This window comes from Cynocephalus volans, chromosome 13 (assembly GCF_027409185.1).
Source record: "Cynocephalus volans isolate mCynVol1 chromosome 13, mCynVol1.pri, whole genome shotgun sequence".
Lineage (NCBI taxonomy): Eukaryota > Metazoa > Chordata > Mammalia > Dermoptera > Cynocephalidae > Cynocephalus > Cynocephalus volans.
Window position 1 is genome coordinate 49,444,811 of NC_084472.1, and position 27,855 is coordinate 49,472,665.

The 27,855-nt window shown below is 33.7% G+C and overlaps 1 protein-coding gene across 4 annotated transcripts; it reads left to right on the forward strand.

Moving 5' to 3' along the window:
- Positions 1-27,648, forward strand: POLI (DNA polymerase iota). Of its 4 annotated transcripts, none has more exons than XM_063077051.1 (10): positions 1-148; positions 1,629-1,751; positions 3,946-4,110; positions 9,248-9,400; positions 14,281-14,517; positions 15,970-16,148; positions 16,951-17,042; positions 19,751-19,881; positions 24,822-25,027; positions 26,637-27,648. In XM_063077051.1, the coding sequence occupies exons 1-10, from the start codon at positions 1-3 to the stop codon at positions 27,456-27,458; spliced, it is 2,256 nt and encodes a 751-aa protein (XP_062933121.1). In that variant the 3' UTR covers positions 27,459-27,648. The 4 variants fall into 4 exon arrangements, with proteins under 4 accessions (XP_062933121.1, XP_062933118.1, XP_062933119.1 ...); XM_063077048.1 differs by having other exon boundaries at positions 1-109; positions 1,626-1,751; XM_063077049.1 differs by lacking the exon at positions 1-148 and adding an exon at positions 158-272 and having other exon boundaries at positions 1,626-1,751.
- The last annotated feature ends 207 nt before the right edge of the window (positions 27,649-27,855 follow it).

Sequence of the window (27,855 nt, forward strand, 5' to 3'; positions counted from 1 at the left end):
ATGGAGAAGCTGGGGGTGGAGCCGGAGGAGGAAGGCGGCCGCGACGAGGAAGAAGACGAATCTTGGGTCATGGCGTTGGCGGACGCGGGGGCGACAGGCTGCTCGCAGGGTGCGCCCGAGCCTGAGGAACCCGGCGGCCTCACTGGGTGTAAATGAGAAGGGGGGTGGGGCGGATGGACGCCCGGGGCTGCGGCCGTTGGGACGCGACCGTCCCCTCTTCTCTGCCTCGTGTTTCGCGGCTAGAACCCCGAGAGGAATGACTTCACCCAGGGGTAGGGTGGGGCGCGTCAGCCCTACAGATGCGTGTCGTAGGTGCATGTGTATCTTCCTCTCCACCTTCGTGGGGAGAGAGGCGGGGCGAGAACCCCTGAGCCAGCGCGACGAAAGCTGCAGGAGCTCCCAGGCCCTGCATTGTTGCAAGGTTGGAGAAGCTAAGCATCTTGTCTCTCACTTGGCAGAAATTGGGACCCGTCCTCAGCCCGGGCAGGAATAGCTGGCACGTCCGCTATGGTCGCCTCTCTGAATCCTACCTTGTACTGCCAGACCCCTGGGCCTGGGGGAAGGTCACTGGTTTTCATCCCCTGCCTTTTTTTTTTTTCCTTAAGATTTGGAATACTTTTAAATTTACAGAAAAGTTGCAGAAATTGATTCCTCTAATGCTGTCATCTTACATCACCTTGATAGATTTTTCAAAACTAAGAGGTTAACGTCGGTATAATACTGTTAACTATCCATTTTATTCAGATATTATCAGATTTTGCGCTAATGTTTTTCTGTTCTAGTTTCCAACCCAGAATACCACATTGCATTGAGCCTACCTTAATTAATTAATTAATTAATTAATTTTATTTATTTTAAAAAGATGACCGGTAAGGGGATCTTAACCCTTGTCCTGGTGTTGTCACCACCACACTCTCCCAAGTGAGCCACAGGCCGGCCCAAGGCTACCTTATTTTTAACTGATGGAACTTTAACTGGTAGGAATTGCCTCTGTCATCCCCCCACCTATGACAAAAGCTACTTTTTAAAATCCAGGAAATATGTATTTAGTTTTTCAAGTTAGCGGACATTTATTGGTGGTCTGTTATACCTCAGGCACTGTTCTAGGTATTGGGGATTTATCACTAAACCAGATTATCCCTTTCTCCTAAGGGAGCTAACTATAGTCCACTGGAACCCACAGGTAGTCTTTTACTGTTTTGTATTTCAGATTATTTTTTTAAATCTAAGGACGTGCCACTTAGAATAATTTTCAAGTTGGGTGAAAATTAACGTTGTTTGAACTTTTCTGCCTCTGATTTACTCTAGAAGTTACTCTAAACTTCCAAATGATAGTATTAGCTTTTGCATCATCCGTTATTGATCAAAATTTTTTGTCTCAAAAGTTATTACTATCCTGAGAAAAATGAGGTGCACAAAGAAATACTAAATAAGTGAACAGTACTGAAGAAAGACCCTACTGTGGATGGAGTTTTGTAATTTGGGGATGTTTAAACACAATAAATCCAGGAAAAAACTTAAAACCACTCTGCATTCTTCTTACTCAGATACCATGCTTTAAGAAACTGTCAGTTGCTCAGAGATAATAAGTATGAATGTATTTTTGTATTTCTTTGCGTATGCAGCAGTTCATGATCAAGTGGTGCCAACACCAAGTTCTTCATCCAGAGTCATAGTACACTTGGATCTAGACTGCTTTTATGCACAAGTAGAAATGATCTCAAATCCGGAACTAAAGGACAAACCTTTAGGTAATTCTGGATGTTGATTATATTTTTATTGTATAATGATAGGATTAGCTACTAGTATTTATTATGATTATTATATTTCGATTTATTAACCATATTAATGATCTTGGAAGCAGTTCCTAATGTGCTTTATAAACAGTCTTCTTTGCATCACTACCGAGTGTAAACTTCATAAGTCTCATTTAATAAATGGTGAATCTGAGACTAGTATAGCCAACTGAACAGGTGAACAGAGAGCAGAATAAGTTTTTAGTCTTTTATGATGGTCAGCTTAGTTCTCTAGGCAGATTTCTTTTTTTCGATGTTTGAAATTTTACAAGCCTCATATTTCAAAAACAACCTCTTTGCTTTTATTACATTTTAATAGAAGTTTTAATCTATTCTCCCCTTTTTGAAATTAATTCTTGAGTTGTATAATGTCTAACAAAATAGTTTGATTTTGAGTAGAACCCTAAATATTAAGAATGAACAAGTGTTCCATAAAAACACAAGCATCTTTTTAAACAAAAGGCAAAGAGAAATTTTACATTGCGGATTTACTTACTGATGTGCTGGATTGTTTTAACATTTTTATTATTCATATCAAATTGGGAAAGCAGAGATTTTCTTTCATACATGCAGGAAGGATTCATTTTTTAGTATAATCACAAGGAACAATTTTGGTTCGCTTGCTGCTACTTTCTTGTGCCTAGTTTGATTTAATAAACTCCAATCCAGCCTAGTTTATTTACTAAAGAATAAAGGAAAGACTAGTTTTTGATATGTCAAGGTAAGTCTAGAATCTTTAAATTTAGGGTATGAACTATTTAGGATCAGGGGACCTTAGTTTTTTCTGCTGAAGGCATTTTTAGTTAGTAGCATTGTAACACAAGATGAATGAATAATTACTAGGAAGTGAGGGATGTGAATGCCAAAAGTTTCTGGAGAAAACAAAAGTAGTCTTTCATTTATACTCGACAAATACATGTCCAACTCAGGCAGGTGACATACAGTGAGTGGTGAGTCCATATAATGTAACTGCATTAAAAGACTCCTTATTTAAGGAAATAACCTACCTGATTTTTTATGTAGTTGACTGATGAATCTTAAATTATTACCTTTGATCTGGTGATTATATTTGGGGCTGTAATCTGATATATGAAAAAACCTTATGTGCGAATAATATTTCTTTGCCTTGTTTATAATATCAGAATTTTAGAAACAAATGTCTAACAGTAGAGGAATGAATATAAGCTTTTTTTCTTCTACATGTTTGTATTTTACATATTTTAGATGAACATTACTCTGTTACAGTGGTAAGAAAATAGTCAACTAGTTTAAAAAAAGAAAAGCAAAAAAATTAGCAATCTTAAGTCACTGACAAGTGAATTCTTATGCAGTCTCTGGATATTCATAGTCTAATCATTTTTCATACAGCCGGCACTCATAACACCTCCTCACTGTCTAATCTACAGATTACTCTAAAGAACAGTTTAATAATTAGGACATTTATTGGGGGAAGTCCCTAACAATTGCTGTAGTTTGGCACTTAGAACATTGCTTTGTATTCATTGGCAAGTTACTCAGAAGATAAGTGAGTTTTTCTAGCAGCAACTAGTATTTAATTGTACTCAGTTATTTTCATCTGGTTTATTTTTTTGTTGTTAAAACACGCCCTAGAGTTATATGTGACAATATAATCTGGTTTTCTATTGTCTGAAAAAAATTCTAGAAGGATTTGATTTGTATCTTATCACCGAAAATTCCATAGAATATATTGATTTAAGTAATTTTTGTAAAATTTGAGAAATATAATATACAGATTACCTTTTATATGAAAAATTGACCCATCCTCTTAATGTGTAATTTCTACTGATCAGCATTTTTTTAATTTAAAAATAACTTTCCTTTTACCCCAAGTTGGTAAAGCAACTTAAGTTTAAAAGAGGGATGTGGAAAAATAATATATTGATATCTTATAATTCATAAGTAGGAGATAGCTTGAAAACCTGGTGTTTCTGCTTTATAGAATTTTCATGAATGGAGGCTATACTTTTTAAACTGAGGTAGGGCTTTTACTGCCTCAAAACAGAGTGTCTTACAACTTACACTATTGTAATATGGAATTAGTAAATTATATTTTAAGATGTTTCTTCAATCCTGCTTGATTTTCTTATATATACATTTTATATAAAAATATTTACCCTATATTTTACAGGGGTCCAGCAGAAATATTTGGTCGTTACCTGCAACTATGAAGCTAGGAAACTTGGAGTTAAGAAACTTATGAATGTTAGAGATGCAAAAGAAAAGTGTCCACAGTTGGTATTAGTTAATGGTGAAGACTTGACCCGTTACAGAGAGATGTCTTATAAGGTTACAGGTACAAATTACCGATAATATGCTTTTAGCATTAATTTTTATATGGCATGCCTATTCTAATACACTAATCTTTTAATAAATGTAAAATGCCATTAGTCAAGTTCCTTTTTTCTAATAACTTTTTATTTTGGCTCTTGTCCATTTTAAAATTATGTAAGAGGATGACTTTATATGTTATAAGTAATTTTTTTTTCATTACCTAATGTTTTATGTCTTTTTTTATTGAAACATAGTTGATTGTACATATCTGTGTAGTACACAGTTGGATATCAATATCTGTGTGCAATATGTGATGCTCAAATCAGGATAATTCTTGTATTCAACGTTATACAGTGTAATTGTTTTCATGGCCCTTTATCAGTTCCTTCCTTACCTTCCTTCCTCCTCTCCCTTTCCTACCTTTGGTAACCTCAGTTCTGTTCTCTCCTTTTGAAAGTTCACTGTATCATTGTGATTGTTGTATCTTTCTTTCTTTTTTTTTTTTTTTAATTTAAATGTTTATTTTTTTAGCTCCCACTTATGATTGAGGACATGCAGTATTTTTCTTTCTGTTTCTGGGTTATTTCACTTAACATAATTTTATAAGTATGTTGACAAGAAAATGTTGGAAGTAATTTGTGCTTTGTCATGACAGGTGTTTATATAAATACCAGAAAAAAATGTAAAACAAAGTTTAAAGGACTGGCCAGTTTTCTCAGTTGGTTAGAGCATGGTGCTGATAACATAAAGGTAAAGGGTTTGATATTTGTACAGGCCAGCCACCAAAAAAAAAAAAAAAAAGTTTAAAAGTGAGAAAATGGGAAGATATATTATAAAGGAAGCCAAATATTTTAGTTTTAAGTTTAAATGAATTATAAAGAAATATGTTCTTCTCTAATACACTAATGATAGTTGGGAGAGGCTTCCGTAATTTTTAATTAGCATGTTTAAAAACTAATTTCTTAAGAACTGTGAGATACTTCAAAAAGTTCATAGAAATATTCATATTATCTTTTAATTCTATTTTTCCACAAACTTTTTGAAGTACCCTCGTATTAGCAAAAATAATGGATATATTAATCTTTTCTTAGATTTTACATATACTGTCTACTAAATATTACAATGTAGCTAAACTCTCCCATGCTAAGGTTTGTGTTTGAATCTTAGTCACTACTTTAATAAATTAAAGAAAAAATGAACATGTGTGTACACTGTCATATTGCAAATATATATAGTTTAAAAGTATAAGGATCAGCCTTGTATTTATTTATCTTTTTAACATTACTTTCGTTTGTTTTTCTTTTATTAATTGTAGTAGTTTTCAGATGAAAGGGTTAAATATCTATAATATACAAAGAGCTTTTTTACAAATTAACAAGAAGCTTGGCCAGTTAGTTCAGTTGGTTAGAGTGCAGCTTTATAACACTAAAGTCATGGGTTCAGAACCCCTTGCCAGCCACCCACCAAGAAAAAGAAAAAGAATCACAGATTAACAAGAAAAAGAAACCCAATAAAAATGGACAATGGTTATGAATAGGCAATTAACATGAAGAGTAGAATTAATGTCCAACAATTATGTGGGGGAAAAATACTCAAATTTATTAGTGGCTAAGGAAGTTTGAATTAGTAAGATGTTATTTTAGATCCATCATATTTCCCCCAAAATAAAAAGAATGTGAGAAAAAAATAGAAACATAAAGTATTACAGCCTTTTTAAAATATACCAAGAAACACTTATTGAAATTAAAGACACATATTCTTCAACCCAGTGTTATCACTGCTGGGAACTGATCAGATAGAAATAAAATCATACATACATAAAGTCATGTACAAAAATGTTTATTGTAGCATGGTTTATAATTGACAAAAATATGGAATGAAAAATGTTCATTAGAGGAGAATGACTAAATAAAGACTTCTGTATGATGATATTATATAGCAATTAAAAAGAATGTATTAGCCCAGTGTTGCTTGAATGATATAGGTATGTCTCATTGAGTGAGTAAAATGCAAAATGCAAAAATGTGTGTCACATTTTTCCATTTGTGTAAAGCAGTCTCCCAAACGCCTCACTCCATATGTATGTGTATATCTATACATGTACAGGAAGAGAAACACTAGAGGATATATACTAGGTTTTTAACTTTGGTTAACTTGTGGAGGGAAGGAGGCAGTTTTAAAATGGGAGGAAAGCGTAAGAAGGGAGAGCCAAGCAGAAAACATAAGACTGTACTTTCAAAGTATTACTTATGCATTTATGCAAAATTATGTGTGTCTAAATGTTAAGAACTTCGTTTTTAGTGTACATAGGAATGATTATATGAAGATACTTGAAAAAGTTCATGGAAAAATAGAATCGAAAGATAATACAAATCTTTCCATGAACTTTTTGAAGTACTCTCATATAGTACATACATTGCCTTTGTGCTTAGTGATCTTTTATATCGTTTCTATAGATCTTCTGCATTCTTTTTAATGCCTGCACAGTATTCCATTGTATTTGTTCCATACTTATTTAAACATTCCTTTAGTGAAACGAAGACAGTATATCCCACTTTATGCCTGTTGTCCATATTAATTATTAATAGCACCTCCTTTCTCTCAAAAAGTGTCTTGCTTTAGATGATAAATTGTATAGTTTCCCTGCATAGTGATGGATTGTTAGGCTGTTCCTAGCTCTTTGCTCTTACAAATATATGCTGTTGTAGACGCTTTCACGTAGAAATTTTGGCATACTTTTAAGGGAATATCCGTAAAGTAAGTTTCTAGAGGTTAATTGCTGAATCAAACGTGATTTGCATTTAAAATTTTCAATAGTACTAAATGTTGCAGTTGTGGTTGCCCCAATATTGCTAGTACTAGGGGTCTTCAAAAAGTTCATGGAAAGGTTCATATTATCTTTTAATTCTATTTTCCCATGAACTTTTTGAAGTACCCTCATATATATTACAGTGTTATATAAAAAATCCTTGCCTGACAGGTAAAAATAGTTAATAATTGTTTTGATTTGCAGTTCTCTATGAGTAGGCTTGAACATTTTTTCATGTATTTTTGGTTATATGTGTTTTCTTCTGTGAATGGCCTGTTCATTGGGCTTGTTTTTCATTTGGGTTGTTTGTCTTCTTCTAATTGGATTATCATTTTTTTGGAAGTTAAGAAAATTTGCCCTTTGATGGTCATGTATTATAAATAAATTTTCAGTTTGTCTTTTGTCTTTTTTACATTATTTATGGTGTCAGATTTATTAATCTTTGCCTTCTGACCTCTGTGCCACTGTACCTTTTCACAGTGAAAATATCATACTGGAAAATCAGTGAGTAAGTGACTTTTTACACTTATTCTTAATTTATGAAATATCTTGAAAGAATTAAAAGTGGACTAATATAACAACCAGAAATATTCTGTGTGACTTGTGCACTGATAGTTATTATATGTTAAATTTTCTCATAGTATTTTTTGAGTCGGAGTTGAAACACAGCCAATTTGTCCTATAGTGTATTTATCTCTGACATGTTTATGATATATAACCGTATTGTTTATTTCATATTTTTATTCTACAGTATAGATACCTTTTTTCTAGATAGTTTTTTCTCTAGTTACAAACTCCTGTCTTGGGCCTTGCATAATTATAACTTTAATAAGTACATCTTGTTTATGATGTTAACAGCAAAAAGGAATTTAACTTCAGGAATGGGATGGTTTAAGGGACTTGTCTCTGTAGCCTAATAAAGTATTTAGTGACCCACCAGCTTCATGCATGATTCTGTTTTTAACTTGCCATTCCGTTTAGTACTTTAAAACTTGTATTTTTTTTTTTAAATGTAGTATTTTCTTGATAAACTATTTTATTTTCTATGTGTTACTTTTGGATATCAGGTATATACTTAAAAAAATATTACACAAATTAATGAAGGAAATGGAAAACAAACCTCTTATATGCATTGTCTGTTTCTCCTTAAAGGAGATAATAGTTTTCTCTAGGTAGGTCAGAAGTGATTTTTGGTGTTCCTCAGGTCGCATTGTTGTCTTTATTGTTTTCCCCTAATATTGTCAATGTTGGCATCAAGAAAACAGAAAAGCATTTTTAATATTTGTGTCAAAAAGTGATCCATGTGGAATGAGATAGTCCTTTTATTTCTGAGCCTTCAGATTGTAAGACCTTAAGAACCTATGTATTTTCATATACTAGGAGACTAACATTTGTTTTCTGCCATCCAGCTGGTATAAATAGAAGGAAATTCAGAGGAAAGTGGAAGTTCTTCTCAATGATTTCAAAGTTGTTATTAGTCATAATCCTAGTATATCAGAATTGGTAGTCTTTGTGAATGTTGGTTCAGTTCAGTTTAGTGAACATTTGACTTAAGAACTAGATATTGTACTGGACATTTGAATACCTACCTGTAAGTTGTGGTCCATCTCTAACTCTCTGCCCATAAGGAATGTGCTGGGGAATGGCAAGTCAAAATACTGCATTGTAGTGTATTTTGAAAATTAACTTTTCTGTTTGACTCAGTAATAATTGGAAATTTATTTATTTTTTCCTTTAAATTTCTTGTAGGAAATATAGCTAAGATATATTATTACTTGTTTTTACTTTCCTAAGCAGACTGTAATTTATTTTTGACATATTTCTTCAAGATCATAATTAACTACGAGCATTGATATTTAATGTACTACACATACAGAAATTATATTATTTCTGTATTATAAGTGTAGAAGAACTGAATATATTGCCATGAGTAACTGTCCTGGGAATGTCATTTCTGGGATTTGTTTGTTTGGAAAATATTGCTTCTACTCAAAATGTAGTACAGAAAAAAAAATCCATTTAATTAAGAGCTTTATTAAAGATATTGTGGAACTGTGGGTATATATAAGACCTTTAAGAATATATTTCAGGCCAGCCCCGTGGCTCACTCGGGAGGGTGCGGCACTGGTAGTGCCAACGCCTCAGGTTCAGATCCTATATAGGGATGGCCGGTGCGCTCACTGGCTGAGCGTGGTGCGGACCCACCAAGCCAAGGGTTACGGGTCCCCTTACCGGTCAAAACAAACAAACAAACAAACAATATATTTGATACATTTTTTTAAAGCATTAGTTAAATGTATTCTAGTTATAACTTCAATTACATCTCTGCTCCAATATCATTTCAATTTAGAATTGTTGGAAGAATTTAGTCCAGTTGTTGAGAGACTCGGATTTGATGAAAATTTTGTGGATCTAACAGAAGTGGTTGAGAAGAGACTACCGCAGCTTCAAAGTGATGAACTTTCTTCAGTGACTGTGTCAGGTCACGTATACAACAATCAGTGTGAGTAGATTCTTACTATTCCATTTAGTAACTAAAAGTATATACACTTCTTAATGTTCAGTGAGTTCATTATGTCATTCTGGAAGACTCACCACTTTTGTTGAAGGTATAGCCTGATTTAGTTGGTAATCTGTCTACAATAACTAAAATTGGGTGTTGCTATTCTATATTAAGTATGTAGAAAATAAGATTTTGATGACATGTAGACCAGTGCTTCAGGCAATTTTCTTTTAACCGAAACAATTGATGTACATATCTATGGGGTACAGCATTGAATATCAATACCTGTGTACAATATGTGATGCTCAAATAAGAATAATTAGTATATTCAACATTACACAATGTAATCACTTTTTGTGGCCCTTTACCAATTTCTCACTAATCCTCCTCACCCTTCCCTTTTCCTAACTCTGGTAACCTCAGTTCTTCTATTATTGCTAGTATTATTATTTTTTTTATTGAAACATAATTGATTGTATATATTTGTGAGGTACAGCATAGGATATCAATACTTGTGTATAATATGTGGTACTCAAATAAGGATAATTGGTATATTCACCATTATACAATGTAATTATTTTTTGTGGCCCTTTACCAGTTTCTCTCTAACCCTCCCTTTCTCCCTCTTTCCCACCTCTGGTGGACTCAGTTCTGTTCTCTCCTTCTGAAAGTTCAGTGAATTGTTGTGGTTCTTGTTTCTTTTCTTTTCTTTTCTTTTCTTTTCTTTTCTTTTCTTTTCTTTTCTTTTCTTTTCTTTTCTTTTCTTTTCTTTTCTTTTCTTTCTTTATTTATTTTTAGCTCCCACTTATGAGTGAGGACATGTGGTATTTCTCTTTCTGTGCCTGGCTTATTTCTCTTAACATAATTTTCTCCAAGTTCATCCATGTTGCTGCAAATGGCAGAATTTCATTCTTCCTTATGGTTGAGTAGGGCTCCATTGTGTGTGTGTGTGTGTGTGTATATATATATATATATACACACACACATATATACATATATATAACGTTTTCCTTATCCAGTCATCCATCGATGAACATTTAGGTTAGTTCCAACTCTTGGCTATTGTAAATAGAGCTGTAATAAACATGGAAGTGCAGGTATCCCTTCAACATGATGATTTCCATTCCATTGGGTATATACCAGAAGTGGGATTGCTGGGTTATATGGCAGTTCTATCTGTAGTTGTTTGAGGAACCTCCATACTGTTTTCCATAATGACTGTGCTAATTTATACTCCCACCAACAGCATAGGAGGGTTTCCCTTTCTCTATATCTTTGCCAGCATTTATTATTCTGTCTTTTTGAAATAGCCAGTCTAACTGGGGTGAGATGTTATCTCAGTGTGGTTTTGATTTTCATTTCCCTGATGCTGAGTAATATAGAGCATTTTTTCATGTTTGTTGCCCATTTGTATGTCTTCCTTTGAGAAATCCCTTTTCAGCTCTGTTACCCATTTTTTAATTGGGTTTGTTGTCCTTTTACTGTTAAGTTGTTTGAATTCTTTGTATATTCTGGATATTAATCCCTTATTGGATGCATAGTTTGCATATATTTTCTCCCACTCTATAGGTTGTCTTTTTGCTCTGCTAATTGTTTCTTTGGCTGTGCAGAAAGAAGCTTTTTAGTTTGATTTAATCCCATTTATTTATTTCTTCTTTTGTTGTCTGTGCTTTGGAGATCTTATTCATAGTCTTTACCCAGTCCTACATCCTAAAGTGTTTCCCCTATGTTTTCTTCTAGGAGTTTTATTACAGTTTCAGGTCTTATATTTAAGTCTTTAATCCATTTTGAGTTGATTTTGGTATATGGCAACAGGGTCTGGTTTCATTCTTCTACATATGGATGTCCAGTTTTCCAAGCATCATTTATTGAAGAGGCAGTCTTTTCTCCAGTATATGTTCTTGGTGCCTTTGTCAAGGATCAGTTGGCTGTAAGTATATGGGTTGATTTCTGGGTTCTTGTAGTAGATTGAATTATGTCCCCCCAAACTCCCTGAAGCTTGAATTGTGTCCCCCAAGTTTTATGTATTAGAAATTTAGCCCCCACTGTGACTGTTAAGAGTGCAGGAAATCCTATTATGGTAGTTGAATGATGGAGCCTTGAAAAGGTGATTGATTGTAGGATCATGCAGTAGTGAATGGATTAAAAATTGTGATCAGGGGTGTTCTGAGGGCTTTAAAGGAGGAGAGTCGCTCTCTCTCTGCTCTCTCTGCTTCTACCACCTTGCAATGTGAGACCCCTGGGGTCACTGTCACCATCAGTGGATGGGCTTTGGACTTGCCAGCCTCAGAAACTGGAAGCAATAAATGTCTTTTTTCTCTATGAATTACCCAGTTCCAAGTATTTTATTATAAGCAATGGAAACAGACTAATACAGTTCTCTATTCTGTTCTTTTGGTCTGAGTGACTGTTTTTAGGCCAGTACCATGCTGTTTTGGTTACTATCACTTTGTAGTATAATTTGAAGTGAGGTAGTGCAATGCCTCTGACTTTATTTTTTTTGCTCTGGATTGCTTTGGCTATTTGGGGTCTTTTGTTGTTCTGTGTGAATGTTAGAATTGTTTTTTCTTTTTCTGTGAAGAATGTCATTGGTATTTTGATGGGGATTGCATTAAATCTGTAGATTGCTTTGGGCAGTATAAACATTTTCAAAATGTTAATTCTTCCCATCCAAGAGCATGGAATGTCTTTCCATCTTTTTGAACCCTCTTTAATTCCTTTCAGCAGTGATTTGTAGTTCTCATTGAGATCTTTTACGTCTTTGGTAAAATTTATTCCTAGTTATTGTATTTTGGGGGGACTATTGTAAATGGCCTTACTTTCTTGATTTCTTTTTCTCCTAGTTTGTTATTGGAATATAAAAACAGTACTGATTTTTTTGTGTTTATTTTGTGTCCTGCAACTTTACAGAATTTGTTTCTCAGCTCTAAGAGTTTTTTGTTGAAGTCTTTAGGTTGGCATATACTTGTTTATTATGGTCTCTAATGATTCTTTGTATTTCTGTGCAATCAGTTGTGATATCTCCTTTTTCACTTCTGGTTTTGTTATTTGGGTCTTCTCTCCTTTTTTTAGTTAGCCTAGCTAATGGTTTGTCTATTTTGTTTATCTTTTCAAAAAAACAACTTTTTGTTTCATTGATCATTTGTATCATTTTTAGGGTCCCTATTTCATTTAGTTCTGCTCTGATCTTAATTATTTCTTTTCATCTACTAATTTTAGGATTGAATTGTTCCTGTTTTTCTGGTTCTTTGTTAGGTCGTTTATTTGAAATCTTCTGTTCTTTTGATTTAAGTGTTTATTGCAATAAACTTCCCCTCTTAGTACTGCTTTTGCAGTATCCAACAGGTTTTAGTATGATGTGTCTTTGTTTTCATTAGTTTCAAGAAATTTTTTGATTTCAAGAAATTTAGGTAGGCTAAATTTTCCTTTGATGTGTCTTTTACTTGTTTCCCTGAGGCACTGAGACCCTCTTGTTGCTCTCTGACTTTTCAAGTTACCACCTGTGGAATCTTGTCCAGGCCTATCTCCATGTGTTGCTATCTTCTGCAAGCTCTTATTTATCAATCAGTTCAAATAATCTTTGCCCACTCTTAGCAAGAAAGCAGAATGGTTCATCTCCTTCACATATTAAGGTGTTAATGAGGGATGGTGTTCTCAGGGATATTTGCATTTGAAAATAAGCTGCAGTAAGTGCCAGTGAATATCTAATTAGGTTTTCAGACATCTTATGACTCTGCTGGTGACTTTCATATCATACCATGTAGAAGACAAACTACTGTGCTTTTGTGTAAGCCTTGCCTGACACTCTTACTCCTATGTCTCAGCATGTGCTTTTTCTTTTCCCCCTTTTTTGAGAGCTGGTCATCAGTCTCCAGCATAACTCTCCACAGAAGAAAAGGGGTAGAGCTAAAGTTTCTAGAAAACATGAAGCTTTTCATGTGTCTTTTCTATCTGTGCTCTTTTGTCACTTACGAGGGCTAAATAGTAACAAGGTTCCAAATATATTTATGTGTAATTTTTAAAGCAAACTCAGGCTTTATTGGTTAGAACACATTACAGAGAGCTGGATTTTATATCCCAAAAAGAAAATGTCCACTTATTCATTAATTCTTCCTTTTCCACACAAGATTTTATTAAAATTTTTTTCAAACCTACAGAAAAGTTGATAGAATAGTACAATGAATACCCATATGTCCATCCTTGTAGATATACTAATTGTTATCATTTTGCCACATTTGCTTTATCTCACTCTCTACAGATTGGTTGATTGATCAATGAGCCATTTGGAACTACAGATCTCATGACTCTTAATTCCTAAATACTTCTAGCATGAGTCTTCTGAGGATAAGGATTCTCATATAACTCCAATACAGTTTCACACCTAAGAAAATTTGTTTCTATACAATTTCCCTACACCTTTCATGAAAGATCTCTCCAACTTTTGTAGGTCAGAAGTTGTTTTCAGCATCACATATAGCTAGTGGATAAAGTTTAGTTTCAGATCTTTAAAACTATATAATGTTAACTTTCTTATTATGTAATGATACTTTTATGCTTGCTTACAGGTAAATGTGAGTAAAAGTTTTACTAATGTCAGTAGGAATTTTTTATGAGATCAATTTTCATCAGTTTAATGATGAAGCACTCCCAATTTACATTCACTATTATATATCATAGGCCCTTGGAATTCACTGTTGTATTTATTTACTTTACAGTATTCTTATGAAGAACAAAAGATATTAGTCAAGTGGGTAGCAAGGTCGTGGTGGTGGCAGTGGTAGGGTTTAGATATAGACTAAGCCCTGTACCTTTTAAAAACTCATGTGTAAAAAAGAAAAAAAAATTGTTGTGACTTTTAACAACATTGGCTGTTTTTATAGCTATAAACCTGCAGGACATCTTGCACATCAGACTACTTGTTGGATCTCAGATTGCAGCAGAAATGCGGGAAGCTATGTATAATCAACTGGGGCTCACTGGCTGTGCTGGAGTGGCTTCTAATAAGTTATTGGCAAAATTAGTTTCTGGCGTCTTTAAACCAAATCAACAAACGGTTTTATTACCTGAAAGTTGTAAAGACCTCATACATAGTTTGAACCACATAAAGGAAATGCCTGGTAAGACAAATATAGGTGAAAGGTATATATTAGTTACATTGCATTTCTTTAATTTTAACAATTATGAAACAATGTAATTCTTAGACTTACTTGGCTCTTGCAGTAAACTGAAAAAACTTTTCTGGAGCAAATCTGTAAGAGGGAATATGTGAAAGTGCTATCTCATTTTACCTTCTTTCATATAGTTAGAATATTATTATAAAAGTTATAACTTGGAAACATATGGTCCTTTATATCCAGTCCTTGGTTCATATTCTTATACTGTACATTGCATCTAGAGAGGGAGTACATCTTTTACTAACTCTCTTTTGGGATTATATGTAAACCATTAGGGCTACTGTGGACCTTCCAAAGCATTTTAAAGATGAGGAAACAGTTCAGTTTCCTATTCAAGTCATGGGCCAAGTTTTTATGTCTGAAGATCAAATACCTAAGTTTTTATAGGTTATCAGTAAAAGATTTGTTAAACTTCATTTTTTGGCATTGCTGGGGAATAAGATGTTATAAAAGAATTTTGTGGAAGTGAATTTTTAAGACAACTGAAATTTATCCCTTTAGATGTCATAACTTCACATTTTTACACGTTTGTATGATTCCAATTCCAAAATGTATTATACCCTGCCTTGCCTTCCTTAATATAGAGTATAATTATAATTTGAAGTTTTTTGGATGACTCTGAGTGTGTGTTCTGAAGAACAGTGTCAGGTTTTAATAAATTGAGGACTGTATACTAATGAAAAACATTCTTACTTGGCTTTACTTTTTGAGTTTTTGTGTCTTTTTTAAAAACAAGCTTTCTACTTTCTCCTTTATTGCCAAATTGCCAGCTTTCTTTTATTTCTGCTGTAAAGATATCTGTCAGTCCACTTTGATAATTCTCCCTACACACCAATCTCCTTTTACTGTGAAAGGAATGAAGAGGCACCGAATGGCCTCAGTATTTCTCCTGTGAATAAATCATGGCCAAGTTTTAGTGCAAGAACTTTGTGATAGGAGTTTGGCTAGTAAGAAGATGTTTTTGTTTTCTTTCCGGTTCTAGCTGTATTCTGGATGGTAAATATTGCTAGATATATATATGACTTGTGGGTAAATGTGTAGTTTTGTGTATAGAAATTAGTAAGGTTATCTAATAAGCACATGTTAATTCACTTTACTTGCTGTAGTGACAGTCTTTTTTTTTTTTTTTTTAACGTAGGTAATAACCATGATTCTTGAATATTTTCACTGTGTTATTTAACAGGTGTTAAAATTTTCATTTTATCAAGACAGCATTTATTGGCTGTCTCTTATTATATTATACTACATGTTGTGAGGGCTTAAAGAGATGCATATAACTCAGGGACCTTGAGTGGAAGAACAAACACCTAATTTGCAGTGGAGTTTGATCTTAGCAAAATATTAATTACAGAATTTAACACTATTATAACACTTTATGCATTTCTTTCTCTTTAGGTATTGGCTATAAAACTGCCAAACGTCTTGAAGCACTGGGTATCAATAGTGTGCATGATCTCCAAACCTTTTCATCAAAAATATTAGAAAAGGAATTAGGAATTTCAGTTGCTCAGCGTATCCAGAAACTCAGTTTTGGAGAGGATAACTCTCCTGTGACACCCTCAGGACCGCCACAGGTACATAATGATATTTATTTTAATTAAATACTGGTTGTCACATTATTTGAGTTAAAGATTTCTAGTTTTAGTACCATGTACTTACTATTCTAGTTTGCTTATTAAGTTAGTACATTATCCCTTTCCTATGAGAAGGCTGATTTATTGTATTAGATGAGTAAATATTTTTAAATTGAATCTCAAGGATAAACATTTTTAAGTCTCAAGTTAGCCACTATGAATACAACTTAATTTTAATAGCCTAGAATGCATATATGAGGTAAAATCTTGTTTTCAGAGTAGTCTAATAATTTAGCAAATGGGGAAAAGTATAATTATCCAGTTAATATTGATTGATTTTTTTCCCTATGTGACAAGCACTTCAGTAAGTGCTTTGTATACATTAGTCCATTTAATCTTCACAAAAAAACCTTGTATTCTTTGCTTCCTCTCTTCTTTCTTTTATATCTTTCTCTTCTTTTTCTGACTTTTTTTATACTTGAGAAAGGTTAAATAACTTGTCTAAGGATAAACTCAGATTCAAGTCCTAGGGGATTAAGAGCCTCACTGTAATCATACAATAATCATGCAATCTAGTTGGTACTAAAGATTTATAATTTTCTTAACTTCCTGTGCACTTTCTAGTGGAGTATGATAACTTGCAGATAAAAACGAGTTAATATAAAAGTGAGCTAAATGGTTCAAACTAAGGACAAGAGGTAAGTTAGTAGAGAATGTGTTAAATATTTATTTGACATCTGCACTGATAATTGGACTTATTTATTTGAGTTTACAATAGTCCTTATTTATGCTTCTTTGGTAGTCCTTCAGTGAAGAAGATTCATTTAAAAAATGTTCAACAGAAGTCGAAGCTAAGAAAAAGATTGAAGAACTACTTGGTAGTCTTTTGAACAGGTGATTTTCAGTCCATTTTGCCAAGTGGTCCTATGTATTACTTCTGTATACAGTATCTGGAGAGAATACTTGATGTTCTATCTTGGAACTTACAGATTAACTGGAGACTAAACAATGTAAAAATAGGTCATTTATCAATGGATTTCTCTGCCTTATAAACTATTGCATAGTTAGTAATTTATGCTCTTAATTTAATCCATCTGCTTTCATTGGTCTTAATTCTAGAAACACTGATTATACTGTGGAATTTAAACTGCAGACAGTTACCTAAAGGGGTTTTGTGGATAGCTCTAATAATGCTCCTAATGCTTAGGTGAGAAGGAAGAAGTTTTAATTTTTCCCTGTGGCAATTGCAAAACCTTTGCCTTTAATGTAAGAGTCACTTTTCAGAAAGAGGGAAAAAATGCAGAGAGGAATAGTTCTGTCACAATTTTAAAACTCCTTCTATAGACATAAGTGTAGAAATTTGTGATGGTTGAGGATAGAAAATTATTAAAGCAACAATGATGGAGGAAGCAGAAAAACCCTTATATCCCTTTGCCTCAGATTATGTGAAAGAAAATGGAGTCAAAGGAAGCAATGACTAAATGGGGCTATGTGTGAGCAGTGTGAGTGATTGCATGTATGTGCAGTGCTTCTGATCTGTAAGGATGTGAAGGGTCAGCAGGGATTAGGAATATACAAGTATCATAACTCAAACTGAACAAGAAATTTAATTTTCTGATGTTCCTTAGCAGCCATTATACGTGATTTCTTAGTACTCCATAGAAGAGTATTGTCTCTTTTCCTCCCATTTCTTTGATTCTCTTCTTGTTAGAAATTTCTCAACAGAAAGGACATTGTTGGGGGGGAGGGGGGGAGGGAGAAGGGAGGGAGGTTTTGGTGATGGGGAGCATTAATCAGCTACAATGTATATCGACAAAATAAAATAAAAAAAAAAAAAAAGAAATTTCTCAAACTGGAATATCAGGGGTCTAACAGTTTGAGTAGGTGTGCTTCTACAGTGGTTCTGGAAGGCTAACTGTATTTAGAGAAAACGGTTTGGGGATGAGTGTAAGTCTTAGAAAACTGATGAGTGAAATTTCCTACAACTTTGTTTTCACATGCAGCGTGGTTTGTATGTCTTGAGCAGAGCCATGCTGCTCATTGTTGGCTGCATGTAACTGGGACTGGCTGTATGACCCAGCTCCATCAATATGACGTAGGCTGGGCCTGTGAGTGTGCTAGTGAAAGCACTCTGCTTCTGCTCTGCTTCAGCTAAATGTAAGACTACTCTGAAATGCCTGGTCGCTGAAAACAGTTCTACACATAAAGACGTCACAAGAAGTGTAAATTTTACAGGTCTTCTTATTTGAAGAATCAACACAGGAGTGAGACTAGGTGCTCTAAACCTGTGAAATACCAAGTATTATTTATCTGTTTCTCTGTTTGCTGGTCCCTTTTCCTCCCATCATGGCCCCTTATTTTAGGTAGTGAGGCATCATACCGTCTAAGTGACTGGCAAAAAACTAATTACATATATGTGTGTAAGTGTGCATATAATTGCTTATTTTTTTTCCTTCTAGAGTATGTGATGATTAATACTATACATATGTGAGAAGTATAAAAGTATATAATTTTTAGTCCATCCTCTAGGCATTAGTTTAAGACTGCTTAGGGTATAAGCTTTTTCTGTTGTGTCTTAATTAGTGTGTCACACTCTTTAAATTGCATAATTACTTAATAGAACAAGTTTAACTGGAAGATATTTAAACTAGTAACATGTTTACAGGAATCGTTTAAGACATTTTATTATCCTAGTTAAGCAGCCATCAAGAAGTTTTGTGATAAAACAGTAAGAGATATAAAAAATTTTTTTACTATAAAACTAATTTTTCTAATTCAAAGTCTTCAATTTGATTATGTTTAACAGTGCATAATATTTGTTCTTTATGTTTGTGATTTGGTTTTATGTGCATTGCCATGCATATAAAAAGGAAAATAATGTCCTTTCATGACATTTTCCCCAGTAATTAGATTTTCTCCTTTTTAAGTGAATTTTCCGTATCATTAAAACTTTTTTTTTTAACACCAAAACCAAGACCATTTGGATGAAACTCTTTTAAGATGCACATGTGTACTTATCTTCCTAAATATACTACATAATTGATCTTTCAAGATATTGCTCTAATACACCATCATATAATGGTGATTTTATTGGCTCTATGGGATTTATTTGGGGAGTGCTGTGTACTTAAAATCTTATTTTGTAAATGAATTTTTCTTTTTGTAATATTTTGTGTGTGAAAAAAATTTGTAAAAAGTTTTTTTCTTGTAATTTTTACTTATTTACTTCTATGAGTGAATGATTCAGTTTCTTAAATTTCCTGTTGATTTTAATATGTTACTTTTAGTTATGTTTTAGATTTGTATTATAAAACAGCTTGTTATGATTATGTTTTATTTCTGTTCTATTTCTGACAGCACTCAATTCTGAGTGAGGCCTTAGAGCCTGATGTTTAAAACTTTTGAGCTTTAGTACTTAGACTTTTGATACTTATTTGGGCAGTCAGTTTACTATCTTGAAATTGAATATTTATCTACTGTATATATAATTGTTATAGTTATCAAATCTGGCACCTTTAGATAAATGGGGTGTTATACCATTTAAAAAGTCTTTAGGTAATGCTTTTTCTTATTTCTTATTTCCACTTTCTCTTTATTTTTAGAGTATGCCAAGATGGAAGGAAGCCCCATACGATAAGATTAGTAATCCGTCGGTATTCATCTGAGAAGCACTGTAGTCGTGAGACTCGTCAGTGTCCTATTCCATCTCATGTAATTCAGAAGTTAGGGACAGGTATGCACTAGTTTTCTAAGAATTTAATTTACAGATTAAACTCTTAAAAAACAAATTGCAAATTAGAAATCTGCTCCAAAAATGGAGGGTCTTCACAGGGAGTTAGCAAGCAATTAAATGTTTTTATTCTATCAGGAATTTTCAGTGGAAAACTCTGTTGTTGTTTTTAAATAGATAATAAAAGTAAAGACTTGGCTGAATGTTTCCCAGATTCAAAGAGAACAAAACTGTGACAGTTATGCAGTGTGAAATAACTTTGTTATGGGCATTTAGATTGTTTCCATTTTTTGGCTATTATGAAAAATGGTGCTGTGAACATTTGTGTGCAAGTCATTGGGTGGATATATGTTTTCATTTATCTTGGGTAGATTGCAAGGAGTGGAATTGCTGGATCACATGGTAAGATGAACCATTTATATAACTGCTAAACTTTTTTCCAAAGTGGATGTAACAATTTACATTCTTACCACCAGTGTATGAGGGTTCCAGTTTTTCCATATCCTCACCAACATTTGGTATTATCAGTCTCTTTAATTATAATTGTTCTAGTGGTATATAGTGGTATTTAATTGTGATTTTTCTTTTATGGATAGTACTTCTGTTGTCATATCTAAAAATTTGCCTAACTCAAAAGTCGTAGATATTTTCTTATGTATTCTCTTACAAGTTTTATAGTTTTTAGCTTTATGTTTTTTCTGGTTTTGTTTTTTTGCGGCAGCTGGCCAGTACAGGGATCAAACTGGACATTGGTGTTATCAGCGCCACACTATAACCAACCGAACTAACCAGCCAGCCCTGTTTTAAGCTTTATGTTTAGGTCCGTTTTGAGTTAATTTTTTGTGTGGTATAGAGTTAGTGTCTTAGTTCAGTCTTTTGCATATTGATATCCAGATGTTCCAGGAGCATTTGTTTAAAAGACTATGCTTTACCTATTGAACTGCCATGGCATCTTTCTCCAAATTTATTGACCATAAGTATAAGAGTTTATTTCTTGACTTTGTTGTCCCATTGCTCTGTATGTTTATCTTTATACCGATTCTACCTTATCTTGATTACTGTTAAGTTTTGAAATTAAGTAGTATAACTTTTCCAGCTTTATTCTTTTAAAAAATTGTTTTGGCTGTTTATAGTCCTAGATTTTTGTTTGTGGGAAATTTTAAAATAGTAATTTGACTTCTTTCTCAGATTTTCTAATTATTTTGAGTCTGTTTTGGTAATTTGTGTCTTCTAGGAATTTGTGCATTTTGTCCAACTTGTCTAATTTGTTGGCATGAAGTTGTTAATAGTCCCTTTAGTCCCTTTAACTTTTGTAGGTCTATAGTGATATTTCCTCTTTCATTCCTGATTTTTGTTAATTTGTGTATTCTCTTTTTTTCTTTGTCATTCTAGCAAAAATTCATCAGTTTTCTTGATCTCTTCCAAGATCCAACATTTGGTATCCTTGATTCTCTATTGTTTTTCTACTTTCTATTTCATTTATTTATTTATTTATTTAATTTTGGCAGTTGGCTGGCCCAGGGATCTGAACCCTTGACCTTGTCGTTTATTTCTGCTCTGATCTTTATTATTTCCTTTTTTTCTGCTTGCTTTAAGTTTAATTTGCCTCCCCCTCCCAGTTTCTTAAGATGAATACTTAGATAATTTATTTCATACTTCTTTTCAAGTAATTAAGATTAAAGTTATACATTTCCTTTTAAGCAAGCTGTGCTTTAGCTGCATTCCATAAATTTTGTTGTGTTTATTTTTCATTAAGATCAAAATAGTTTCTGATATCCCTTGTGATTTCTTTTTTACCCCTAAACTTACTTAGAATTTTTTTTTTAGTTTCCAAATATTTGATGATTTCCCTGTTGTTGATTTCTAATTTAATTTCATGTTGAGCAGAGAACATACTTTGACTAATTTCAATCCTTTTAAATTTATTGAAACTTATTTTATTGCCTAGCATATGGTCTATCCTGGAGAATGTGCCATTTGTGCTTGAAGAGTTAAGCAACAGTATCTAGCAACTCAACTTAATTAAAATTCATCCAGCATGGCTGGATGTATGATTCTTGATAGTGTTTTTCTTCCCATACCTTGAATATGTCATTCTACTGTCTTTCGGTTTCTGTTGTTTTTGATGAGAAGTTAACTTTTAAACATCAGTCTCCTTCCAATCAGTAGATACACAGGAATTCGAACAGGGAGTTTCAAATAAAGAATTATTAAACTATAGTAGGGGAGTGACTATAAAAGTATAAAGAGCGCACTAAAGGACATCCCAGGACTAAGTAAAAAGTTTGTCTACAGCTAGACAAACTAGAAAGGGGAACCCCTTTCTCCCTAGAAGGCATGGTTGTACAACACTGGATGATGGAGAAATCTAGTGAGTTATCTGGCCCAGAGCTGGTTCATAGTAACTGGGCAAAAAGAAAACCACTTTCTGATCTGTGAATGAGCTGAGGCTGGTGGGTGGGCATACAGAAAGATTTGGATGTTGTGATCTTGCTCACTGCCAGGGCAGCACATGACTGGGGTATACAGAATCCTTGTTCGGAAGCTTCTGGAAACTGCCCTTCAGGATGCAGGCAAGCTGAGACAGGTGTGTGGTTGTGCTGAAGGAATCTGCATTCTGCTGCCAGCGCAAAGGTGGAGGGCATGATACCTGAAGACAAAGGGCTGGAGGAAACAATGTGCTAGGTATAGGCAAGTCAAGGATGGTGGGTGGGCATGAAAGGAAGTCAGGGTACAGTTTACAGCACTGGCTTGGAATATACAGTGTTTGAGTTGGTAGGGCCATGGTAAGGTGGTCACTGGGCCTTGGCCAGGGCTTGAAGTTGTCGAGGGACTGTATGTTCCACAAACCTTGCAACAGGAGCAAGAAAAAGTAAATGGCGGTACATTGGAACTAGGAAGAAAAGACCTCCCTTCCCCCTACAATGCTCCTCTAGTGCTCTCTGCTGATACAGCTAACATAGTGTTCACTGTAAAAAATTTTGAGTCCATTATTGCGGAGCAGGTACTAAAAGGTGAATTTGGTGGTGAGACAATAAATTGTCAGTAGGCACAGTTGTTCTCATTTATGTGATGAGTCATTTGTCTTACTATAGTCTTTGAGTGGTTTATGACATGTCTCAGTGTGGAATCTCTTTGTGTTTATCCTACTTGGGGTTTACTGATTTCTCGGGGTTTCTTGATTCTATAGATTAATTTTTTAAAAAATAAAATTTGGGGAGTTTTTGGCCCTTATTTCTTCAGATTCTTTCTTTCCCCCTTTTTCTTCTTTTCTTCTGGGACTTCCATTGGGTGTATATTGGTATACTTGATAATGTTCCACAGGTCTGTGCATCTGTGTTTATTTTTCTTCAATTTTTTTCTCTTCTTTTTCAGAGTATATCATTTCTGTTGTGCTATCTTTAGATTCTCTGATTCATTTGTCATCTCCAAACTCCTGTTGCCCATCTAATGGTTTTTCTGGGACTTTTTTTGGTTATTGTACTTTTTAACTCTAGAATTTCCATTTTTTTTGTTTGTGTGTTTGGTTTCTTTTATTGTGATTCTTTCTTTTTTTGTATTTGATATCATATTTTACTTTAATTCTTTAAACATGATTTTCTTTTATCGTTTGGACACATATATAGTAGCAACTTTGAAGTCTTTGCTAAATCCAACTCAATTTATATTGACTGTTTTTCCTCTGGAATATGAATCACACTTTTTTTGTATGTATTGAAATATTTTATTGAAAATTGGATATTTTAAACAATGTACTATAGCAACTCTGCATTTAGATTTTTTTTTCTATAAAGTTTTCTTTCTTTTTCTTTTCTTTTTGTAGTTGTCTGGATTTCATTTGTAGAATCTACCTCCTCTTGTTTTGCAGCCACTGATTTCTCCACCCAGTTTTTTCCTAATTTTATTTTTTTAATTCAAATTTTTATTTTTTATTTTGGCGTCCTAAGAAGTTACCCCTGTGTCTATAGAGCCTAGTGGTTAGCCAGTGATTGGTCAAAGGTTTTACTCAAACACTAGAGCCTGGATGCCTTTCATCCTCTGCCAGTGGAGAAGTGCATGGGTTGGAGAGGACTTTGAAACCTTAGGTCATTTTCAGGCTTATTTCCTCGTAGGCCCTCTTGTATCTACTCTGGGTGTGTGTGGTGCCATTTTAGTCAGGAATGTGTGGAGAGCTTGGGCCCTCTCTTGGCCTTCCCTCCATATGCTTGCAGCCTCCCAGTCAACTAGCGTTGTGAGGAGAGCTTATCTCGTGCCTCTCTGGTTCTCATTACCAGATCTCCTGGTTAAATTCCTGGCTGGTCCACTAATCTTTCATTCACCTCAACCACAACTACACCTTCAGGCTAGCAGAGCTGCAGAATTTCCTCATTCATTTTCTACCAAGTTTGCTCATTTTACTGGCAACACTGCTGAGTATTGGCTTTTGCCCTCTGCTTCAGCTCAGGTCTGTTTCCTCTGTCAGTGAAGTTGCTGGCTTTCACTGCTAGCCTTACCCCTGGTAGTACTACAGCTGAGCTGTGTAAAGGGGCATGGAAACAGTCCTAGCCAATAAGGCTACTGTCTCCCACTTTCTTACCTAAGTTCTAATAGCTGTTTATAAATTGGTGCTTCTTACTTTGTTTGCCTTTGGTTCATTTTCAGATCCACAAAATGGTTGTTTTTGACTGTTTTGTTCAGTTTTATAGTAATCTTTTGGGGAGAGGATTTTCTGGCTACATCACTTTGCTATTATCAGGAGTCCCATATTTCAACTTTCCTGAAAACTTTAAGTCATTTGGTATTCAGTGTTAGTATCAAGATGTTGCAGTTTAGTATATAAATGCTCAATGATATCTACCTAGGACTTAAATTTCTTAATCTAAGCAATATAAATTTTATTCAGCTCTCAATATTAATTATGATATGATGTGTTTAGATATTGTCTTCTTAAACATTTTATTTAGGAAATTATGACGCGATGACCCCAATACTTGATATACTTATGAAACTTTTTCGAAATATGGTGAATGTGAAGATGCCTTTTCACCTTACCCTTCTAAGTGTGTGCTTCTGCAACCTTAAAGCAATAAATACTACTAAGAGAGGGCCTATTGATAATTACTTAACACCATCGTTATCAACAACTTCACACTCTGGCAAGCGCAGTTTTGTAAGTATACTCTTATTGAATTTATGTGGTTAAATTACAAATCTAAGTGTGTGTTTAACTGATGTAATTCAGGGATTCTTTTGGGTGACACTGTTTGGATGATTTGCTTGTTTAGAGTATCTGTCATATTACAGCTGCTGGCCTTAAACATATTGTGATCTAAGAAAACATAAGCATCATAAAAGAGAAAAACCTGTATGGAACTTTCCTGTGTCAGAAGTGTTATATTTTAAAGCAGTATACAGGAATATGATGGATTAGCTCATAAATATGAAGATATTTCCAAATATTAGAAATCAAATTTTTTTGTCTGTCAGTTTATACATAAGCTACTAGTTCCCTTTTCACAATTTTTTATTAAAATATCTAAATTTTCTTGATTTTGAAATTATATTGAATTCTGATAGCAACTTTGAAGAACTGACTACTGATTTTACAGTCGTGGAATTTAAAAGTGTGCCAATAGAGAGGCAGAGGCCAATCACATTTTCAAATGACTAAAACAAAACTCCTATATAGATGAACCTCTGTTTAGTAAAAGTGAGATGCTTTAAAAAATAGTTATCTTACTGAATTGTTAATGCTTATAATGAACTCTAATTTAAAATATTTTTATTTATTATTGTTTAATCAGTGTAATTTTAGTAATATTTTCATTTCCATTTATGTTTAAAATGAGAACAGAATAGTGTTATGGAAATAGTGGCCAATGATCTCTTCAACTTACTTTTTTCTGGGACTCTTTTTATTCCATTTATTAACTAAAATTTAAAAAGATTTACTTGTTATGTTTTAATTAATCTGTACAATGAAAATCAAAAGTTTCTAATTTACAGTGGCATTACAGAAGTAAATGTATGTGAAAGTACCTTGTACTTGTATATATCTGGCACACAGTAGTAAGTGCTCAATAAATATAATGGCTTGAATCTCTTCTAACCCTTTTACTTTTTTGAAGTTACTGTTGTATTGATGTTTACTGAGTTATATTTGGCTGTATAAATGTTTTTATGGTACTTAAAATGAGGGGAAATTTAAATGAAAAACTTTCTATAGAAAAACTATGCAAATTAGAATTGAAAGTGTTTTTAAATTTGTATTTATGTGAATGTTAAATAGTGTTAAATCTTAGTAATAATATTGGATTTTTGCTATAGAAATACTTATTTTCTTTCTGTTAAATGTTACTCTTTAAAATAGTAATTTTTGGAAAACCAGTCCTTGATGCTCTACGGGTGTACTTTTTAAAAAACCCATAGGTGAATCACTTACTTTTTCTAGGCCATCATTTTTTTTATTTACATAGTTGGAAGTTTGAATACATGATTGTTAAGAGCCTTTCCACGTCTCCAAATGCATACTTAACTCTGGTTTAGTGCTATCTAGGAAGGAAACCTCTTCCTGGAACAGTGAGTAAAGATCCACACAATAGTGTGACTAATTATGGTAGATTAATCATCTCTAGTTGTTTGGAACTGGCCACAAAGGATTGAGTTGTTGAGCAGGATAGAAACATGTTGTCAGATAATAAACTATAGGCACACTTCAGTAGCATGGATATTTAAAAGATATCAAATATATAAATTATTCTGCTATCCTTGTGTTCTAGAAAATGAAAGACACTCACATGGAAGATTTTTCCAAAGACAAAGAAACAAACTGGGATTTTCTACCAAGTAGAAGAATTGAAAGTACGAGAACTGGAGAGTCTCCAGTAGATACTACAAATGTTTCTAAAGAAAAAGACATTAATGAATTTCCACTCTGTTCACTTCCTGAGGATGTTGACCAAGAAGTCTTTAAGCAGCTCCCAGTAGATATTCAAGAAGAAATCCTGTCTGGAAAATCTAGAGAAACACTTCAAGGGAAAGGAAGTTTGAGTTGGCCATTACATGCCTCTAGAGGAGTATTATCTTTCTTTTCTACAAAACAAATGCAAGATACTCCTTTAAATCCTAGAGATCATTTATCCAATAGCAAGCAGGTATCTTCTGTATCTCCTTGTGAACCCGGAACATCTGGCTTAAATAGCAGTAGTTCTTCTTACCTGTCTAGTCAAAAGGATTATTCATATTATGTAGATAATAGATTAAAAAATGAACGAATGGGTCAAGGACCTAAAGAGTCTCAAGGATTGCACTTTTCAAATACAAACCCTGCTGTATCTGTTTTCCATTTATTTCCGAATTTGCAGCGTGAGAAACTTTTCTCCAAAAACCGAACTTCAGATAGCCACAAGCAAACAATAGCAACAGTCTCTCATCATGAAGGACTTACAGAAAATAGAGAGCATGATTCTGTTGATGAGAAAATTACTTTTCCTTCTGATATTGATCCTCACGTTTTCTATGAACTACCAGAAGAGATACAGAAAGAACTGTGGGCTGAATGGAAGAGAACAGGATCAGATTTCCACACTGTACATAAATAAGCATGTTCAGAAAAAAGGTCTAAAAAGCAAGGAAAGTACCATTGTTCTCTGATTAGCAGTTTATTAAGCTCTTCTAAATTAAACACTAATAGACATTCAATAATGTAGAAACCTAATGTAAAACATTCCAGATAAAGCAAGAATAGTTTGGGGAAGTAAATTCCAGCATAAAGCATAAAAATATTCATAACAGAAGAAATAATGTAAAAGATTATTTTCCTCTTATTTCTAAAGCTGTTTTATATTGCTTTTCAATAAAATATCATGGTCAGCACTAGTACATTTTTCGTAAATTGAGAGGAAGATGTATATGCCTGCATATAAAATCTAGCCTTGTCAAATCAAATCATTACTATGCTACAGAGTAAAGAACAATTTTTTTCTGTGAAATATGTAA